Raw genomic sequence first — 22740 nt, 5'->3', positions numbered from 1 at the left:
AAGCAATAGAAAAACAAAACAAACAAAACCTCCTCAATAAATCTGCAGTTAAAATGTTACATCTGAGCAGACTGCTGGCTTCAGTTTCTGCTGTGGGCTGAAACCTTGTCCATCCCCCAGTGAGCCTTTGAGCCAAAGTAGTTTTTGGCCAAGTACAGTTTCTTCAGGAAGGTCAAGCCCTTAACCTCCAGTCCTCCTTTTGCTGGCAGCCCGGAGCCTGAATATTTTGGGACAGATGTTCAGGTCCTTGGGTCACTTAAAAAACAGGGGGACCTGTTTGCCTTTATTGGAGTTAGTCTGAAAGATATTATTCAAAGCCCTTTTTTCTTCATGATGGATTTTTCATTTTAGTTTTATATCAAAAGATCTGTTACCTATTTTCTTTTTCTGCTAGTGAAAGAAACCACAAATAAATTTTCTCCTCAAAAAAATACCAAAAAAAAAAAAAAACCAAACCAAAAAACCCCCAAACCAAAACAAACAAAAAAGAAAAAACAACAAACCCAACCAACCAAAACAAAACAAAAAACCAAACAAAAAACCCACTAGTGGTCCTGTATGGGACACTTAAGACCGTATCATGTAACAACCACAAAATATTCAAAATATTCAAAGCAAGTGAAAAGTTTCATAACCTTCATCCAGGAGACACTGGCTAACAATTTGTGCTACACAACTTGGCCTTCCACCCAGCTGCTGTCCTGTGCAGGTTGTATGAGCACACCAAGACAGTGTTTCTAATAGTCTCATTGGGGACAAAGAGCAGAAGAATTTACATCCTGAATGAAGAGGGTCTAGCAGAAGATTATACTTCTAAGTGTAAGTTAGTAAATGCCTGGATGCCCAAGCTTGCTCTCGAAATCCATACCTGGGAAAGAGTGTGGAAGGAAATGGGATTTTTGGCAGAAGGTCACTTATTATGTGCATCCTGAAATGGTTGGAGTGTGAGATGGGCATCAGGAAACAGCAAAACTGCAGGAACAAGCAGAATTTCTAGCACCTAAATGTGTGTAGGAAGGAAACCAAGTTGCACCCCTTCCTCTGCTCTTCCTGTGCTGGTTTCCTCAGCAAGAAAACCTGCATGGATGTGTGAGGAAGCAGCTGAAGTGCTTTCCAGCAGGGCTCTGGGTGAGGTGGCTGTCCCCTGGTTTAGATACTTCAGTAGACAATCAACTCAGATTAATGTAGCATTAATGTAGCTTTAGTTTCCTATTAAGTTTCTGTAGCTTTAGTTTTCCTATTAAGCATTTAATGTAGCTTAGTTTCCTATTAAGCTTCTGAAATAAATGTATACCCTCAGCTTTTCAAGAAGATCAGATTAATTGGCAAGAGGTTTTTGGTTTCTTTCTTGAACTCGGGTAGCCATCTTCCAGCTGGTTTGTACCCAACACGTCTGTGTCTTAATCAGTTTTTTGTCCTGTTTCTACAAGATCAATGACCACTGTTCTACCAGAGGGCTGCTGGGGTGACACCAGAGATGCTGGGATCGCTTGGTCCTTGGGAAGATGGTCTGGGAGGATCTTGGAGTGCCCAGCTGAGTGCTCAAGCTATCCATGCATCGAACCAGCAGTGCCTGAGAGGGCACACACTACTCCCACCTCTGCCATGGCACAGGAGGCAGAAGCAGCAGCTTCCCAAGAGATGAGTGTGCTCACAGCCTTACGAGGTCGGCTCAGGGCTTCTGCCCTCACCCTGCCTGCCTGCCCAAGCACAGAGCCCTCTCCCTGCCACACCCAGCAGAGAACTCTGACACATCCTGGAATTAACAAGGTCAATCCTAGAATTAACAAGGTCAAAAGGAGAGCTGAGGAAGGATCTGATTCTCTGGTATAGAAGATTCAGTTGGGAGAAAGGGAAGAGTTCCAGATTCCTGATCTCTTCACAAATCTTCTGTATTTTCTCACGGTGTTTTGTCGGTATTCCCTTCAGCAGTCGCAGCGCAATACAGACTTTCCCACCCCAAAATAAGGTTACAGACTTTCCCACCCCAAAATAAGGTAAGAATTTCTGGTAACTTTTGCCTGGAAATGTGGCTGAAGTAGCAATGGACAATTGATAATAACATAGACAAAAAGCAGATTCATTGTCCTGGTATTAGTTGGCAAGAATTGTCTAGGAACCCAATCTAAACTGCTGCAAGGAGGGTGAGATGGGAAGGAAGCCTGAACACACGTCACAGAGGAATTTATATCACAGGCTACGCTTCACATGTGATGTTTTTTCCCCCACCTACTCACACAGTAGGTTTGTGACTTTAATCTGTTTATTTTTAGTAGGAAGTGTAAGTCAGTAAATACTCTGAGCTGATAGTGCTCTGAGCTGATATTTTAGGCAGAGAGGCTTAATTGTATTAGTGTGCTAGTTGTTGTTATGTTTCTGGGTATTATTGACTTTGGACTTGCTCCCACACACTCCCACACTCCAGGTGAATAGGTTGTTTGGCTACAATCACAAACACTCCCTGCTACTACTGTGCAAACTGCTCAGGGTGGGTGTTTCCACACATCCCACATCCCCCTCCTGATCTCTGCTAAAAAAGTTGGAGCCATTGGAAGCTACCATATAGGTCTTCAGAGAGAATTCTCTTGTTTGCCTGCAGGATGAGTGGAGGAGAGACTATGGCCATGCAGGTTGTGAGAAATGATACATCTAAAAATTTTAAAAGGTTTATTAAAATCTTATCCAAAATACAGCAGAAGACTGGATAGAGAAAATGTTATGATGCTAGGAGCAAAGGATTTTTTCCCACCATGAGCTCACCCACACAATGGAGGTTTCACCTTTTAACCCTTTAGCCCCTCCCAAAGTTCTGTCCATGGACTCCTTCTTTGCTGTCCAGTGGTGGAGTTCACTTCCTCAAATCTGGATTGGAGGTCAGGTGCTGCCATAGTAACAAGCTGACCATCCCAAATGTCCCAAACCCAGGCCACCCCCAATAATAACACAAGGGGAGGTAAAACATAACTATAAATCTATAAAACTTCTCTTAACATATAGACATGATATTTGCCTTTTAATGGTGAGAGTCAACCATCACATTGCTCATCTATCACACAGGTGGCCCCTACACTACACTGGCAAAAGGCAGCCACAAAGATGGTCAAATTGAGATACAGACTCTGCTGTTGCTCTGCTTTTGCAAGAAGTGATGAAATCAGCTACACCAGCACAAAAACTGGTTGTGAACTTCACCCATCTTGCTAAATTACTTGACTTAGATCTTGCTGCCTCAACCTGTCAGTGAAGGTGCTCAGGGCTCAGGCTGGTAAGGAACAGTCCTTTCACCTGCTGCCTGTGCTGTAGTCTGCAGTCACTCAGGTAGTTGTGCAAGCACTTGGCCCCAGTTCCACAAGCAGCATGAGATTCCTCAGTCATGCACAGATATCTTCTAGGACGTCCTTGCACGGGAACATTTGTCAAAGAAAACTTTATAACCCGGCAAATTTGCACTGAACTTGGAATCATCTTTACACAGCCTTCTCCTGATTCCCTATTTCATTTTGACTTCCTGAGTTAAAAGCTCTTTAGGTGAATACTTGATTTTTTTATAAACACTCAAGTTCAAATCCAGACAATTTACATGGTTTGGGTAGCATCATCAAATAAAACACAGTATAAATAAGATCAAAAACCATAATGCAAATTGGCAAACAAATTACAAGTTTTTTTTTTTAATTACTTGATTTTTATTAAAACCAAGAATAAAAAGGCAGACCAGAGTTTAGTCTTCAAATGGCTGAGGTCATCTTGGACTAGATGAAGACCTCTCAACCAAAGTGTTAACATGCTTAACTTACTTTCTAGACTGCAATTAATCTAAACTGCAATTAATCACCACCACCCCAAGCAAACAATCTCCCCTAATCTCCTTGTCATGACAATACATTTTTGTAACATTGCAGATGCTCAGGGACATCCTATAAACAAGAACTAAGTGCATATCTATTAAAACAATTAACTGAGTTACTGCTATTACAGATAGGTAAGGAGATGGTTGGCTCTTGCATTTAGGACATAATTATGTTGTGAGAAGTTATGTTAAGAGAAGTTTTATTGATGTAGAGTTATGTTATAGTCCTGCAGGGAGAACAGGGGTTTATATAGGAGTAGTGAGGGGCAGGGCAGAACACTGGAATGAATGGGATGAAGGCAAGAGGGTGGAACAAAGGAGAAGGAACAATGGGGTACAAAGAATCAGCATAGGGTAACAAAACATTCTGGGGAAATCCTTTTGCTCACCATAACTAGGGAGGTTATGGCTTATGGGTCGGTTCTCCAGGGGAGTGCAGCAAGCTTTTTCTTGGCTGATTTTCCAGCCTCCACATCTGATCTTCAATCAAATTGCAAGAAAGGAGTCTCCACCAATGGATAGTGAAGAAGAGTTAACTGGTAGACTTTGGGAGGGGCTGGGTTTACCTGATGCAACACCAAAGGTATAAAAGTTAGAGCATCCATTTAGTGGATGAGCACATGGCGGTTTAGTTCAATGATCCCAGAACTGTATTTTTCCTTATTCAGTCTTTTGTTGCATTAAGGCTTAATAAACCTTTTAAATTTTAAAAGTGAGTGTTGTTTCTCACACTGCAGTTGGTAAATATTATTCCAAGTTTCATAATACTATGTGCTTTAAGGCAAACATATAAAACAGCAGCTGCAGTTAGAGGAGTTTGCTTTTCTACTAATAATCAAATTTTGGCTTGTGAAAGGCTATTGGTTTTTTACCCTCATTTTTTTTTTTCCTGGGAATTGTTGCACCAAGCACAGGCATTAAAAAACCCAAAAAAACCAAGAAAACAAAAAAAAAACCCTGTCTTCCCAAATTTTTTAATGGGTTTCTTTATTTTTGTCTTCAATCCCCCCACCTCCCTGTTCATCAGTTGCTGGTAGCTCTCTTGTGTTACGTTGGTGCTGCTGGAGAGAGCTCATTCTCTCTGCATTTATATTGCTAAACCAGGAGATTTCTCAGATCCTGTGCCCAATTAGGAACAGAGCAAAAGGCAGTTTAAAATATTAAAAAATTAATGGAATTGAAGCTCATAAGCAGTTTTGACCAGTGTAGCTCTACTACCATGAGCATGGACTGGTTGATGTACAGTCCCTTTGGACCCAGCTAATTAATTTTAACCTAACCCTGTAAAACACTTTATCTTGTATCAGAACTATAAACACCTTGGACATGACTGCATGGTTGTATCTGTGCATTCATAGCTATGACTTCTGTGGATTTTTAGTCTAACTCATAAACTTGGATTTGAATTAAGTAATAGAGGTTATAGACACATGATCAGAGAATCTCTATATAAATAACATAATCTAATAGCAAAAGAAGGCTAAATTGAGCACAGCTTCCTCTGAGAAGCAGATAGTATGGGGAAGGCCCTGGAAGAGGATGTTAGTTGGGTCTTATTCTTCAGGAATAACCAGGAACATTGCAGGGAAGGGAGGAATTGTGCTAGAAGAGAGAGATTTCCCAATTAAAAGCTGCTAGCTGGAGAGAGAAGTTGCAGAGCCCTGTAGAGAACTGCTGAGTGAGGATGAGCAGCAGCTTGGGATGTTGGATTGGCTCAAGGAAAGACACAGTGGTTGGTTAATTACATGAGGAGGGTTGGAGACCAGAGAAAAGACTCTAGAAGATGCATTTTTCTATTTCTGTACTATTAATTTTGCCCCAAGTGCCAACAGTAGTATCCAAGCAACTCCACCACAAATGGATTTTATCTTTACACTACCCCATGGAGAAAGGAGATGGCCAAAGGCCTGGGGAGCCAAGGCAAGAGATGTATTAGCCTGGGGTGACAGAAATTCTGGGGATGAGAGCCCTTGTTAAGCCTCTTCACCAAAAAAGCATGGTTTCCCCAAAGGAGGGAACTGATCAGCAACCTCCTGGTGTTTATTTGAGAAAAGGCCTGAGGATAAGGAAAACACTAAACATAGAGTTATTAAGGTTGGGAAAAACCCTCTACATTTGTCGAGTTAAACTCATTAAACCAGCATCACTGTGATCACCGCTAAACCATGTCCCCAGCTGCCATATAATGGAGAAGTGTCACACGCACAAAACCACGACCACATGGTTATTATAACATTTCTCCGCTGGAAAAAGAAATCCATTGTTATAAATGTGCCAAGCTGAGGCAGAGCTCACATTGCTCATACTGTTGGGTTTGCTCATGAGAGACAGCAGTGGGATGGGTCCTGATGAGAGGCAAGATATTGCTCCACTACAGCCATTCATGTGGGCTTTTTTCCATAGGCTACATGCAAAGGACTCCTGCATACTTCTCAACTTGGAAGCCACTCCTGGTCCACCTGTATTTCCCACCATCTGAACAGTTTGGTGAAGTTAACACATTTTCCCCAAAATAACAACACTTATTTTGGCCTTTAGACTGGCAGTTCAGTACTGATATAAAACTGGCCATTGCTAGGCAATGTTCCCATCATTCAGATACAGCAGAGGCTTCCTTGCTTCAGCACGAGCCTTTTGTGCTTAGAAGTTCTATTACAGAAGTTCACCTGTAAAAGCAGAATATGGGAGATGCATGAACAGCAGAATAAGAAATTAAATGCAGAAGCATAATTATTTTTATTCCATTTAACACATAGAGTCATAGAACAATTTGGGGTTGAAGGGACCTTTAAGATCATCTATTTCCAAACTCATAGTGAAGAATTCATTCTCATAGTGAAGAATTCATATTTATGATGTCATGGTACATGGCATAACCAAATTAAGTAATTTGGGGATTTTCTGCTATTAACTTGATTTTTTTGAGCTATTTTTTTTTGGCAAAAGATCAGGAAGAAGACCAGCCTGCCACCACACTCAAGCTGCAACATAAAAACTGATTAGGTATTGTTCTTCACAGGAAACCATTTACAGCACAATGCAGTTTGGGCTGTTCTGGCTTAGCTTTGCTGTGACACATCTGCATGGGATTGTTTACACTCCTGGAAAACAGGAGAGAGCTTACAGCATGGCTGGAGAAGCCTGGCTACATTCCTAGAGAGCTTCATGCAGGTGGCATCCAATAAAGGCACCTTACCCTTTGATTTGTCTTTTACGTCAATAATTGTATGTTTTTGAGGGGGACAGAGTGAAATCATATGTTGAATTTAAAACTCACCTACGTTTTCCTTCCAGCAAAACCCTTCATCATTCATAAAAGAAAAACAGAAACATACGACATCATGAGCTCATGTTTCAAAAATGAAGCATCCAAATAAAAGAAACAGTCTTTTCCAAACAGCAGTCTTTCTTCACTTCCATTATAATCAAGTTATATTATTTTGGCAAAACTATTTACTTTTTTCCATATGAAACAATGAGTTCTGAGTAGCTGTACCTGAAAGCAAGCAGAAATTGAAGCTGTGGCAGAGAAACCCATGGCAATCCAGGGGTGATCAGGGATGGCGGTTTTAGACTAAAAGAGGAAAATTTTAGATGAGAAACCCAGAGAGTGGTGAGGGCCTGGCACAGGTTGTGCAGAGCAGCTGTGGCTGCCCCATCCCTGGAAGTGTTCAAGGCCAGGTTGGATGGGGCTTGGAGCAACCTGGTCTAGTGGACTGTGTTCCCATGGCAGGGAGATTGGAATGAGATGATTTCAAAAGTCCCTTCCAACCCAAGCCTTTCTATGGTTCTGTGAAATCCAGAGTATAATTGGCCTTTAGTTTTGTTGTTTACCCTATCCACACTACTCATGGCCCTGAGCTACTCCATCCTCAGAAATTGCAGAGACTCCTTGCTTTTCTATTACATAAACAAGCAGTATCCTACTGCTTGTTTACAGAAGGGACTGGTGAATAGCAATAAAATAGTAATAAAACAGTAAATGACAGTAACAGAAAACTAAATCTGTGTGCTAATATAAGACTACAAGGGAAAGGAAGCAGGAGTGAGGTTGAGCAGTCCCCCTGGTGACTCCTCTCTGGTGAGGAGAAAATGGACCAACACAAGGCACCAGCATTAAGAGGATATTTTCCAAAATGTTTGTGAAAGAACAGGACAAATTTGAACAGCACACAATAGCAAAATGGGGGCATTACAGCCACAAACTAAGAGGAACAAGGCTGTAGCCAAGACACCTTGCACAGCATGGAACATGTTATGGACATCTGTAGGCTGGGTTCCTGCCAGGCCAAACCAGAAGATATCTACACTAAGCTCTCCCAAGTTGGAAAATGTATTTTGGTATCAAGAAATTAAATGCAGAAATTAAATACCAAACAACATTTCTGGTGGTACTTCAACAGCAGCAATAGTGAGTGTCATTTGAAGTTGCCATTATGAAACACATCCGGCCAAGGGAAGCACAAGACAAGTCTGATGGACAAGTCACACCAGAAGGACACACCAGAAATTCAGAAGTGAAAACAGAGACTATTCTGTTTCATTGAGCTTCTTGCACTGATTTGGTGGAAACTTGTGACTCTACAAGAAATATTATGATCAGCAGGATGGGTGGAATATTACAAAAAGAGGGTTCAAATCACAAGACTTTGAATTTTCATAAAACATCAAGCCAAAAAATTGAAGCATAAGTTAGAAACAGATTCTCAAGTCTGTAAGAGAAACAATCACCATTTTCCATAGGAATAAAATCCAAGCTCTCCAAGCGCATCCTGGTGTTTCCATTACCTATTATACACCTGGGTTCATGAGGGAGCTAAAAAAAGAATGCAGGAGCTGTCATTGCTCTGCATTGTCATAGGATGCAGCAGCAAATGGGATGCCTGGCAATGGGGAATGTTTTTGTAGTGTGGACTCATTTATTTGTGGAGGATTGTGTAGCATCCTGCCAAAAGAAAAAGGTGAAGTGTGAAAATGTGTTAGCTTCCTCACAGGAGACTCCACAGGTCCTTGGGGGTCATTTTGCTTTTGTACTGCTTAATTTTATCACATCCAGGACTCTTTACCAATCCCACGGGAGAGTTGTAATGATTGCAGGATTGGTGTCACCACATCTCTCAGGGGTGTGATTGACTACCTGAAGTTTGCCAGTTTATGTCTGTCACCGTGATATTTTCTGAAAAATCCCTTTGCCAGGATTTCTTCTCCTGGCAAGATGAGAAGCCTCAGCTTCTCCATGTTTGGCTGCTCTGGAATGTGGTCTGGAGATTGTTTATCCAAACATGTGAATTGCTTTTAATTAATGGACAATCACGGCCAGCTGTGTCGGACGCTCTGAGTCAGTCACGAGCTTTCATTATCATTCTTGAAAAAGCCTCCTGATGTATCCTTTCTCTTTCTTTAGTATAGTTTTAGTATAGCATTTTTTAATATAATATAATCTAATATAATATCCTAAAAATTAGGATGACTTTTCTACAGTCATCCTAACTAACTAAAGAATTTCTTGGCAATTTCCAAGGGGAACTTAATTTAGATTTGACCTAAGAACCTCCATTCCTTACATTACTGCTGTCCTGCTAATCTCTAGGCTGTAGATTACTGCAATATGACCACAAAGTCCAGAAAGGACAGAAATAAAGGGAAAGGGAAATCAGGAAGTCCTTTGGAAATCACACAAAGGACACCTGTGGAGGGATAGAATGTAAGAAAATAAAGATAGTGAAGAAGGTAATCTCACACCTGAGGAGCTGCAGCTGTACTAATTATCTAAGATTAGGAACAGGCCTGCCCTTAATAGACCACAGGTGTCTCCAATAAGAAGAGGAGTGCCACAAAAGAGTGGGTTAGCTGGGTGAGGAGAGCTGTAGTTTGTTGGCTGTGCTGTGAAGAAGGAGTCAGTGCTGTGAGAATCTGCACATGAGAAATCACCAAGAAGGTATGGAACTTTTGCAATAAGATGATAACAGACACCCTTCCTGCCTCAACCAAGATCACAAATGTGATTTGTAATGAAAATGAACCTCACTCTCCTAAAGAAGTGGTTGGACAGGAAAAGTGATTTCCAGTAGCTTTAACAATGAAGTTGGGTAACTTAAACTTTTTTCTCTAGGTGTGGAAGGTAAGGAGAAAAGAGGTAATGGGGGGCATAGCCCACCTCAGTCAGGAATTTGGTAATTTTTTGAGCTCTTTTAAGACTTGCAAACAAGGGTACCGCTACCAAATCAACCATCTAGGTGCAAACCATGGCTGTGTCTCACCATAACAGGAGCTGCAGCTCTCTGTAGGGGATTTTGGTAGTTCCCTTCCAGTTGTCCTGCTGGCTCCTGTAAACCATTTCCCACATTCCAACAGTACATACCATGTACATCCAAATAAAACAATTTACCAGATCAACTCTTCCACCCAACTTTTGCGATGGGACTGAAACTCTGGGGTCAGAGTTGTTCTTGTGCTATCTGCACTTTGATTGAAATAATTCAAAGGATCCAGGTTACATTTACCCTCAAGTTTAAAGTTTGCAACCCCGGTTCCTCAACCTGTTTCTTTCAGCTTGAGGTTCTTATTTTATTTCTAAACAATATCTTTCCATAAAGCACCTGTGCTAACCCTAACCAAAAGTAATCCCAAGCCCTGCAGTACTTTCACAGTGGCTGATCAGATGAGGCAGTTGCTGAATCCACACCCTACTGTCAGTTAAACTTCATAGCAATTATTTATAATACAGCCATTTTATAACAATTATTTGTAGTAAAGCCTTATTCTGGGTTCTTTGTACTTAGCAAGCTCTGCTTTGCAGCATCTTCCTGGGTTAAGATGCTTTGGCAGATTTTTGTCATGATTTTGGTCTCCTCAATTCTATTTATTACAGGAGAACTCATACTTGCCTCAGGACAAACTCAGAGGGGAACACAATCTGCAACCAAGTGAGTATGTGCATCCTCAAGGAATGGCTCTAGCAAGGCTCCACCCTGACCAAAGTCCCTGCTTCACATGGAAGGCAGCCCTCCAGATCTTAAATTAGTAATTCTGGGCTTGGAGGTGTCACATTCACATGGTATATTTGAATAAAAGATGTAATTCAAGAGCTAAAACTGTGCTGTGGTCACTTATAGATCTATATTATATATTTTCATGCAAAAGCCAAGGCTGCACAATGCTCAGTAACAGCCATTGCATCCACTTGTAGATTGATGTGGTTGGAAAACATTTCCAAGCATTCAAATCTTTCTCTGGACACCTTTTCAATATTAAGAAATACTGGAAAGTGACATCTGATGAGAGTGTTTTGTTACTAACCTGTGTCTCTGCAGTCCTGAAGTGGCTGCAGGGAAAATTGAACAAGTTTAGTTCTGGAGGGGAAAACAAATATCCCTGTTTCTGGGAACACTGCAGCTACAACACTTTGTTCTCACTAAATTTGTGCTTCTTCCCTGTGGTTTGTTCTCATGCTGTTGTGAACCTCTTCTCAATATAGTATTTTTATTTCACATCCAAAACAAACCAAGAGAAAACACAGCACATACTAGGAAAGAAGAAAAAAACAATGCACAGGTGGTCACTGGAAAAGGTTGTTGAGTTTCCATCCTGCTAGGTTTCCAAAAAGCTCACAGGACATGGTCCTGAGCAGTCTGACTCTGCTTTGAGCAAGAGGGTTGGACCAGATAATCTCCAGAGCTTCCTGCCAACCTCAGTGATGTGTGGGCACAAAGAACTGTTCCCAGCTCTTTGTTGTATGCAGGGCTCAGGCAGCATCCTCAACAGTAAAAAAAACCTGTGCAAAGAGACTTTCAGCCTTTAGCTGGCTTCTGGTAGAGCCTGACATGAAGGAAGTCACAAAGTACTGGAGATCTATAATCCTCTGGGACGGTTCTGGCTAAGAGCTGTGACAAGCTGATTTTTTTTTTTTACCATTGTTCAATTTCTGAATGTTTGCTCTAATGAGTACTATATTAGGCTCTCACAAGTAAGGATTATTGCAGTCTTAGTAAAAGTGTCATCAAAAAGGATTCTTGGTTTGGCATTCAGGTGACAGAATTGGATAATCTTGGTTCCTTCTTTCCAAGCCAAACCATTCCATGGAGTCTAAAATCCATATGTAATCCGTACGAGATTGGCTGACATACCTACCACTCTCTGAAGGGTTCATTAACAGCCCAAAAAGCCCATGGTCCTGATCATCCACTCTCAGTTGGGTGACAAGAGTAGCTTTTCTAAATCCATTTAATAATGGCTACAGGAAACAGGATCACAGAAAATTTCAAAACTGCTAAAATCCTTACTGAGCTGGAAAGCTAATGGAAACACTGTGAAACCTAAAAAAATCCCAACTAAAAAACCAACCAACAAAAATACCCCGAACAACCAAAACAAAACACTGAAATCTCCTGGGTTTTTTTGAAGAGGCCAAATATTGAGCAAAACTGAAATCATAGGAAATTTTAAGTAGGACCAGGTCTGGAGTATTGGATGTTTCAAAGCTATCACAGAATGGTTTGAGCGGGAAAGGACCTCATACAGCATCCTGTTTCGATTAATTGCTGTGGGGGCAGTCCTGGGCTTCAAAGATGGTGCAAAACCATTTGATTAGTCTTCAGTCCACAGTGCTTGAAAACTTCTTAATGTCTTTTCGGTACCAAATAATTCAAAGGCCCTTTTCTATAGAATTAAAGAGCAAGTTCCCAGGTACTGATTTTCCTATTTTAGCACTTTAGCAACTTTTCACCAAAGTACAGTGAAAACACCACCCCCCAAATCCATCCAAGATGATGAACTATCTCTGCATGCCAGTCATAGCTCTACATGCCTCAAGGTACCATCAAGTTGTCTTTTTTTTTTTTTTCCCAGTTTAAATCCTTAGCACACTATTGGAAATTTCAATTGCCAGTATTGGAGATACAAGACGAGTAGATTTCAAACTGCACCATCTGTGCTAATTTCAGAGAAAAGACTGCAAATGATATAAAATACTATACCCCTTGTCAATCCCAGTTAATTATCCTCAATCTTACAACTGATTTTTTTTTTAAGCTTTTTTTTTTTTTTTCCTGTCAGTGTCCTTGACCTTGTCCTTGACCTCCACCAGGCAGGTCAAGGTCCTGGCACAGGCTGCCCAGAGAAGCTGTGGCTGCTCCATCCCTGGAAGTGTTCAAGGCTAAGCTGGACAGGATTTGGAGCAACCCTCTGCCCATGGCTGGAGGGTTAAACCAGAGGAGTTCTAAGTTCCATTCCAATCCAAATCATTTGATGATGATGATACTCTGCCTCTATACCAGACTGAAATGCCCCAACAACAATTTCTTCTTGCAAAGGAACCCACAAATACACCTGTAGGTACCTCTTCCCTAACTTTCTCTTTGATAAGCTATGTTAAGCTCTAAATTTATCACAAGGTAAGGGTTTCTTTTCTGCTGGAAGAAAACAGATTCAAAGATTCTCAGGACAGACTTTGAGTAGGGGAAAAAACTCAGTCCTACAGTTTGGATGGAAACCATGCACATGTAAACATTCTTCATGGTTTACTTCAAAACTTAGGGAAAGGAGTCAGCCATAGACACACAGGTGCTAAACATACTTCTTTTCCATTACAGGCAAACCCCAAAGCAGTATTTTTTCTAGCTCATTATTCTAAATTATGATCAGTTTTCTCTGGATTCAATGTTGCCAAGCTGAAATCATCTGCCTTTGTGGGGATGCACAATCACATTCACCTGTGAAATCATTAGACTTCAGGAACTATTTCTGCATTAGAAACAAAAGCATATAGTCTTAATTCAAAATTTTTGATTTTTTCAGAAGGTTTTAGAGAGGTGGTTTTGTTTGTTTGTTTGTTTGGTTTATTTTTTTTAAATCCCATTGATTTAATCATTTATGCTGTTCAAAGGGCCCTTCTTCTATTTTGCCCTGAAATTTCAAAAGCTCAGGGCTTTGTTTTGTAAATCGGAGAAATACTGAGACTGAAAATACAGTCACCACAATGGTTTAACCTTTCCAGAAAAGATGCATCTTCTGTGATTCCCTGCATTTTTAAAGGACACATAAATTCCCCCTAGTTTCAGTACTTCCTCTAACTTTAGTTCACTTTTTCAGCATCCTTTTTTGAAAATTCATGTGTATTGCTGCAGCACTAGAGCACGTTCATTTAACTGCTGAATTCAAAGCAACTCATTTATGCAATTTCACTTGCTCTACAATTTATCCACAGTTTTCTGATAAGATACAAGCCTATTGCCTGCTAATTCCCAGAACCAAAAATTATCACCATCATACCTACTCCTTCTTCCATTCCAAGAAAGGACATCAAATTAATTTCAGGAACGAAGATGCAGCTTGAGGGACATGGGATATGCAAATATTGTTTCACATACTAATGGTTTATTTTTAGCAGTTTGATGATATTGATAGGGCTGTGTGAAGTGGATACGTGGCTGCAGGGGGATGAAGTATCCCAAGGGCAGGTAGGAAAAAAGCTGCACATCTGGCAGGCAGACAAAAGGACAGGCAGTGATGCCTAGAGTTCATGCAAAGGAGAGAAGGCCAAATGCTCCAAGCACCTTATCTTACTGTCATTATAAAAAATAATGTTAAAAAACCCCAACTGTATCTACCCTACATTTTAGCTTATCTTGTCTATTTCTTATTTGTAAAGGTATTCATATGATGAAGTGCTGAAATATACGAATTCAATAAAAGAATCTGAAGAAAAACAAGTTAAAATTTGGGAAAGCAGCAAGAGAAGAATTCAGGAATGAGCACACTGATTACCAAATTTCTTCCTTCTAAATTTCTCACACCACCCCTAGATATCCCCACCATGTGCTTCAACTTGCCAACCTTAATCAATCCCTTCTCATAGAAACATGAAAAGCTTTCAGATATTAAACAATTTGCTGTCTTCAAAGAACGGTCAATTAGTCCAGTGTAGTTGTTCATACCTTTGCTCCAGTCATTACTAAAGAGGCAAAGAAAAGTCTTACATAAAACATCAGAATAAACTGGACCAGAACTCAACAATATAGCGAATCCACTAGGTGTTGAATTCACCTCACATTACTTCTTGGTATCTATTTTTGGCTGGGGAGAGCATATACCTTCACCTAAAACTGAAACTGTAACTTAGGGCAATGTTCCTAGTCATAAGTGTTTAAGACAAGTCTTGCTCTCTCTTATATTCTCATGGCCTTCCAGTCCTACATTTACCAGGGACACTCAAAGCACTGCAAGAGCCCAGGTGACAATGAAAATTTGATACAAGCCAGAAGCACTGTGTGTGTCACCTGCTTTGGACCCTTTGCAACTGAGCATGGAAATACAGACCACTCCTTATGCTGACTTATGCAAAGCACCACAGACTGTCCACTGCCAATAACATCAGTATTAAGCCTCTTTTTGTCATCATGTAGCAATGGGGAGCTTTCACAACTTAGAGCATCACTTCTTCACTTTTGTTGATTGCTGTGGTCTCATTAAAACAAGAGTAAAATCCCCTGAATAGTTATCAAAACCTTAGCTACCTACAATGACTGGCAGGGTTATTACTTAACTAAAGAAAGGAATGTGGAATATTTCATTTAAACATATTATTCTCTTCCATCCTGAGCACTATGGACATCAGAATCCAAACTTATTTCAATACAAAGGTAACACAAAAATCATTACTTTCATAACCCACTATTCCAGTGTTCACATGTCAAATTTATCAGGACATTTCTCCACAATTATATTCTACACTATTTCAGAACTAACGTTGATGGAAAAAGAAGACAGAAGGAAAAAAGAAGTTTATGAAGATCCCAGTAACTTAGTTTGTAAGACAGCTGACGTTAGAGAAAACCAAGAGCCCCCTCTAGGGGTTACTGCAAGTTCTAACATAGGTGGATTCAGAACAGGTTAGATAATGGTTTTTAGGGTCTGTATTTTTCAGTTTGAGTTACTCCAACTGGAATTCAACCTAAACTACAATATCAGCATTAAATGACAATTTAAAAAGAAAAGACTGACGCAAAAAGCTGTATTAGATTTTGGATGAAATCTACTTACAGTACTTCAGCACCAAAACGTGGGCAGTTAGGCTTATACATTTATATACAATTAAATGATGTCAAAGTCATAAAATGCTTAGTTATTTATAATGAAATCTATACAAAACAGTTAAAAACATGGTTTTATATACATTTTGAAAACAAAGTATTGTCTCAATTAGCAGAATGTATTAAAACTGGTTCTCTTGTCCCATCTGAACCCAAACCGCTCTCTGTGACTTGTAACTACCACAAAACCCCAATGTATTGCTTTAACAAGCCAAGGCATAAGGCTAATTTTGGAAACCCACCATTGTACACCCATTTAAGCTTTTAAACTCCCCAAATGGTCAATTTTAAAAACAGCATGTAAGAGTAAAATATAGATTTTTAGAAGTCTTGGCTCACTTCTAAATTCTCAAGTTCAACTTGGAAAGATGTTGAACTATTTATCCCCAATTTTGAAAAACTGATTATAGCAAAATGCACCTCCTTCTCCCTGGTTTGTACTAGAATTAATACAACTGCCTGTTTCACAGGAACTTTTTTCAACAACTTGTCTCACTTTAAATTTCATATTTAAATAAATAATCAAAGGTTAACTAGAGTAGATGAGCATTTTGTATGCTTATGGCAGAAATGCCTCATCTACTATTACCCTACTTCTTGTAAAGCATGAAAACAAAATTCCACTAGCAAATCCACTTTGCTACCAGTTAGCAGTTTTATTTCCAAACATTCATCAACAAGAATTAAAAAAAAATATTTTAAGCTTCTGAAAAAAATTTTTAAGTGAGCATGAGTGCAAGAAAGCCAACCAATTCCAAAATTCCTGGGGCTTTTCCAGCACTGAGACATTTTTTCTCTCACATGCTATTTATGCTATTTGAAAATAAAAATATTTATTAAATTTTTTTTTTAATGGTGTTTTGTTCAACAACTAAAAAGACACAGCAAAATAATGATCCCTTTTCACTTAAAGCTGATTCAGTATGTGGGCAAGGGCTTCAATAGCACAAGCTGTAGGATTCATTACAGATTTGTTTCTGAACAGGAGTACATTCCACTGTCACAGGTTACTAAATCTTGGTACCTACATCTTCTTTTTTTTTCCAAAACAATTTTTAAGATTCAGCTTTTGCAATACTGTCTTGTTAAAACCTACTGATGCTTCAAGAGTCCAATGAACAATTCTAATAGGCAAAGTGCTCTAAGACATCACAATAGAAGGGCATCTTGGATGCTCAAAAATCCCAAGATATTTTAAAGTACACTCCAGTGTCTCTATTCCTTAGGATTGCTCAAGAGAACTTTGAGAGGGGCTGGGCTCAGTGCCATCCTCAGTGCTGCTGTCCACATCTTGCTCCATTGCTGTCTCCTCATCATCGAGGCGCTGACTGGTGAAGTTGTTGAGCTCCAGGAGCCCGCTCGGTTCCACCACCACATTGGAGCTGGAGTGACAAGGGATGGGATAGTGAGGGATAGTCTGAAAGAAAGAAAATATTTAAGTTTAAGGCACAATACTGAAGGTAAAGGCATCTGTGCAAGCACAGATTTGTGGAAAAGGGATTATTTGGTTTCCAAGGGCAATTTTCTCTAACTGAGGCTTCAAAGCAACCTTTCACTGGATTGGGTTTTGAAAGGTAAAATTTGAATAATCTTGTTCTCTAGGCCTTTGATCTTCCCTAAAGGTCTGTGACAGCATAACCAATGCCCATCATCCACCTTTCTGCAAACCCAAAGCAGAGATAATTTTTTCTTCAGCCTGATCTTCTTTAGACAGGACATGGTGATAAAAGAATAACCTGAGTTAAAATGACTCACAAGGACCATCGAGTCCAACTCCTGGCCCTGCAGGGGACAACACCAAGAATCGCACCAGGCAGTGCATTGCCCAAGCACTCCAGGAGGATTGTGTTTCTTGTGTACAATAGAGTTCAAGCTCTGGCCCTGCTCAGAGCTGCAGCTCAGAGGCTGAGGAAACACAGTTGCTATTTATTTCTAAGATTTTTGTTATTATGTTATTTATTTTTACTTGTACTTTCATAAGTTGAAAAGCTAAATCTGTGACTTTATACAACTGAAATTCTGGGCATTATTTGACTTTTGAAACAGCTCATAGCATGCCACAATGATAAATAGCACCGATTCTCAAAACAGAGAAAAAGTCTGAAGTAAAACAGAAATCTATCTTTGTATATATAAAGAGGACTAAAAATGAATACAGAACTGGTAATTGCTACGAAAGAGAAGTTAGCCCCAGTAAAGACTTCACAAAGTGTCACGAAAAATGTGAAATCTTTGTACATAAATTGTTTCCCACATCAGAAGTATTTTCACTGTAACACAAGCATGATACACATTAAAACACTTTCAATCCACACTACTATTTGTGTGAACATATGCCATACCAACTCGTCTACAAAAATTCACATTACACCACTTGGAAGACTTATATACCCCTCCTCAGTTGACATTGTGACAACTTATTACATAAACCATCGTATTTAAGGCAGCAGAATCAATGAAAATATCAAGCATAGCAGTTAGGAAATGATTCAAAGCATTTAGGCTGAAGATCAACAGTAATTTTGTCTCAGAAGTGCTCTTACCCTAAGTGAACTTAAAAAGTTTTCTTCTGATTTCAGACCTTATTTGCTGAACCTTTCCAGTAAGCAAACCCTACAATGTCATTAATTTTACACTCAGAAGCAACTTTAATAGATAGTATAAAGGATTCTAGAACATAACTCCATACTAAGTGTTGAAGTAGTTTTAAGCATTGCAAATGAAAGTACTTTGTAAAATGGGATGAGTTTGGTTGTTTTCTTAGAAGAAGGAAGACACTGAGGACAGTAAATGATACACAGTACTAGAGAAACCTGAGCCCAATTAAGAAGAATTACACTTCAATGTTGCAATGATTACAAGCTAAGAGTAGAAACAGAACCAAAACCTGGGGAATAAACCCAGGAGTCCTCAAACATAATTCAGTGACTATCATTGCATCAGACACGTGTTTGCTGTGCTCAATCTTTGCCTTATTCGCTCAGTCTTCTCTTACCTGGACAACAATTTCTGAAGAGCTCTCTTCAGCTTTCTTTTGTGATATATTCTGAATGTGTATAAACTGGTTTGTTGTAGGTATTCCTCGTGCCTCGAGCTTCCTCTCTGTTAAAGTAGGACCAACAGCAGGAGGACTTGAGCTGGATTCTGTATGTGTCTGTTGCTGGGGGATGGAAGGTGCCGTCATCCCTACTGCAGCCACCCTCGGGCCCTGGGAACAAGGTGACGACTCTGCTTCACTAGCAGCTGCACTAGTGGACGTGGCCTTGTTTGGGGGATCCACTACCGTGTGCTCTATGTTTGCATCAATCTGAGCTTCCACCATAGACACTCTCAATATATCTGCTACTGATGTCTCCGTGGATGCCTGCATGGGAAATAGGCTGGTAACCAGCAATGCCAGTTTGGGCACAGAACTGCCACCTGCTACCTTTGAAACAAAAGGAGGCTCGTGCCCCTCTAAAGTTAGCTCTGTAACAGTGGATCCTTGCATTACACTTAGATGTTGCACCTGAAAATCAAATTTTTGTTGTGCATATTACAGTTAATATATTTTTATTGAAATCCTCATCAATATTTCCAAGGAAAGAAGGGCACAAACAACATACTTGCTATTAGGAAGACAATTGAAACTCAGTGTTTTAACAAAGGAATTAGCAATGATAGGGCAACAGTTAATTGAAGCCTGGGGAAAAGCAGCTTTTTAGGCTGCTAGGATAAGGATTGTAGCAGTATAATACCACAGCAGCGTAATTTTCCTTTGGGATTTACAGCCCCCTGGTGTGTTTGCTAGTTTTCACATCTATTCCTGAAAGGGCCAAAAAAATTGTACTTTTCTGGACTTAGTTAAAATACTTTTTTTTCCCATGTTCCTCAGTCTCTGCCTTTTTCCCTCCCAAGGAAAATCAAAATACTCCTGTATGTGAAAGCCATATAACTTCAGAAAGATGTAAACTACAAAGGAAGAGGAACAATGGAGAGCCTTAGGAGACTGCAGTGTATTCACCTTTATTTCTACAGAAATAAAAAGTGCTACGGGAACGGAAATTACGAATGTGTCATTATCTAAAAATTAAAAGAAAATAACTAGGGACAAATTCCATGCACCAGTGATGGTTGAAATTAAGAAAAACTGTCCAACAAAATAAGTTTGTGAGCTCTATGGATTTTTCCCCTATAACATGTGCTTCTCTCTCCTAGTGTCAACCTTCTGCTGGGCTAGTTACTACCAGCGGAATGAGGGATTCTCTCTTGCCAGGACAAAACACTGCTACAGCGACAGGGTCGGTGTTTTATATTTTTTTTTCCTTGAACAGCGACGTGTATTTTGCATGCTATCAATATTCCGTTACCTGGCTTGCTGGCTGTTTCTCTGAAGAGGCAGGTAGCTGCATTTGACTCTGGGGGGGCTGGGGTTGCACGTAGATTTTTTGTGCCGTTGGTGCCTGTTGCAGTTTGGGCAGCTGCTGCGTGGTTTTTACTGCAAGCACCTGTACTACAGTTTGCTGTGGCTGTGCCACTAAGGTAGGGAGTTGCCTTTCTTTGGCCATCATATGATGTGGGGGGTGCTGTGCATCTGGTTTGGTCTGTGCTTGCTCTTGCTGCAGGGGGGTTAGCTTTTGATGCCTTACGGAAAGTTGGGGCATTTGTGGGAGTTTGTGCTGGATTTGATCAGCCTGCAGGTGGATTGTCTGCTTCTGCTTAGTCTGGAAACACTGCAGAGTTTTCACTTGCAGTTGAGTCTGTTCCAGCTGCGGCTGACTCAGTTTTTGCTGCTTTTGTGCCTGCGATTGTGTCAGGGCAGATCTGTAAAACAGGCCAGTCTGAGGATCTAAGGTGTCCATCTCTTCCACTTCTCCCTCCTCAGTTCCAAGTTGTTCACTGTGTTTGGTAAATGCAGTGTGACTGCTTAAGGCCTTAAGAAGAAGAATTTAGAGCAAGTTAGTAAAGAGAAATATAAGAACAGAAATAGAAATAATAGAAATAATTTAAATTTTATAGAATAATTTTTATAGAAATAATTTTTAATGTTTCAAATTGACTACTTCAACTTTTTTACCATTACAGACTCCCAATTATATCTTTTTATACATCCCAATGCATATATAAAAAGATACGCTTACACAGGTATTTCACAATATATAAGCAATCAAGATCTATTATTATCATGTTAGACTGTGGTACATCTCTATGTGAGAACAACTTCACAACTAACCCTCCAAGGGATTATGGTGGTCTTGCTTGTGTCAGACCGAGGCTCAAAGCTCCCTAAGGTTGCCTGGCAGTTGGATATGAAGCAGCAGAGAGTAGCAGGAGGCTGAGCCAGTAGCTCCTCATTCAAGCCAGAGTCTCTCTGCGCAATAATTTTTTCATTATGCCTCTTGAAAGCCTAATCATCTTCTCTAAGGTTTCTTCTGCAGGGCCATATTTAACTACAGGCTGTCCTATTTTAGCAGAGATCCTCTCTTTTACTTCCTTTCTCAAAACTGCATTGCAATTTTTCTTGGGCATTACACAAACATTTGTCTTTCTGAGGGAACAAGCAACCTATGCTTTGTAAACCAAAATGTATAAATGCACTGAAAAATGGTGTTAGCAAGATCAAACAGCCTAATGCACTTGTAAAAATATACTACCTGGCATGAGTTTATAACTCTAATGCAGAACTGTTCTGGACTGCAGCTGAGGTTGCCACAAGTTAAAGCACTGCAGAGTTGAGGAAGTCCTGATCAAATTCATTCAAGTGGCTTCAGCAAGACTTCACCACAAGCTGCACTTCTTGTTAGAATAGTTTGGAATCCCCACAGTCCTAATCTAAAAATGGTCTGATTTTTGATTCAGAGAAGTTTTCCTGTTCACAAACTAAAGACATCAAATGGAAAAGCTACTGTGTGCTCTGTGTACTGACCAGATTCCATTTCAGCCCTCTTCCCCCTGCACTACAATCAATATAACCTAATGAGGTCAGGCCACTGCAATACTGCAACCACCCTCACCATGAAAACACAATCACAGAATGGCTTGGCTTGGAGAAGACCTTAATGACTGTCTAGTCCAATATCCCTGCCATGGGCAGGGACACCTTCCACTAGACCAGGTTGCTCCACGTCCTGTCCAACCTGGCCCTGAACACTTCCAGGGATGCCACATCCACAACTTCCCTAAGCAGCACATACCAGTGCCTCACTAACCCTAGGAAAGAATTTATTTCTAATATTTAATCTAAACCTCCTCTCCTTTGGCTACTGAAGTGCTATTAAAAGGATTTCTTTTCCTGTATGCTGAACATCTTAGGTGGCAGCACCATGATACATACATTCAGACTAAGCCCTGGTCCTATGCAATTTATATGACCTACTGCTGTTTACAGCCTTCTGGGAAAAGAAAGGATCCAACCTGCTGCATGATATGGGTAATGGCGCCAGTGGAGGATGCAGGAATAGATTTCACCACAACAGAAGTCTGCGTTGCTGTCTGGGACTGAGCCACGTGCTGCACCAGAGTCCTCTGGGGCTGAGATGACTGGTGGGGCTGGGACCGATGACTGACTGCAAGTAAAGAGGTCAGTGGCACTTCTCCAGAACTAACTGCAGGAACTTCAACTGTCTGCTTTGCAGTTAAGCTTCAACTGAAAGCATACATGAGTGAAAAAGATCTAAGCATGGAAAATGTCTTTCACTGTGTGCTAGTGTCAACCTTCATGATCTATTCTGAGAAACCTCTTAAAGTAGCAACTCTGAGGTTTTGCTTTTGTCTGTTTCCTAACTACACTTGGTCCAAACCTCCTCTGGCCACCCTTTCCCA

General features: G+C 40.3%; 1 protein-coding gene across 1 annotated transcript in view; it reads right to left on the bottom strand.

Annotated features, from left to right (window-relative positions):
• Positions 1 to 15846: 15846 nt before the first annotated feature.
• EMSY (EMSY transcriptional repressor, BRCA2 interacting) overlaps positions 15847 to 22740 on the bottom strand; it is a 41522-nt gene continuing 34628 nt past the window's right edge. Inside the window, exons 18-21 of the mRNA XM_059494065.1 lie at positions 22333 to 22484; positions 20289 to 20852; positions 18935 to 19447; positions 15847 to 17356 (exon numbers count right to left, since the gene is read on the bottom strand). Coding sequence (XP_059350048.1) covers positions 17162 to 17356; positions 18935 to 19447; positions 20289 to 20852; positions 22333 to 22484 — 1424 coding nt within the window. The 3' untranslated portion in view covers positions 15847 to 17161. The remainder of the gene's footprint in view (positions 17357 to 18934; positions 19448 to 20288; positions 20853 to 22332; positions 22485 to 22740) is intronic.

The sequence above is a fragment of the Ammospiza nelsoni genome, chromosome 2 (genome assembly GCF_027579445.1).
Source record: "Ammospiza nelsoni isolate bAmmNel1 chromosome 2, bAmmNel1.pri, whole genome shotgun sequence".
NCBI lineage: Eukaryota > Metazoa > Chordata > Aves > Passeriformes > Passerellidae > Ammospiza > Ammospiza nelsoni.
Note: the sequence above shows the minus strand (reverse complement) of the source record. Positions and strands in the feature narration are given on the sequence as shown.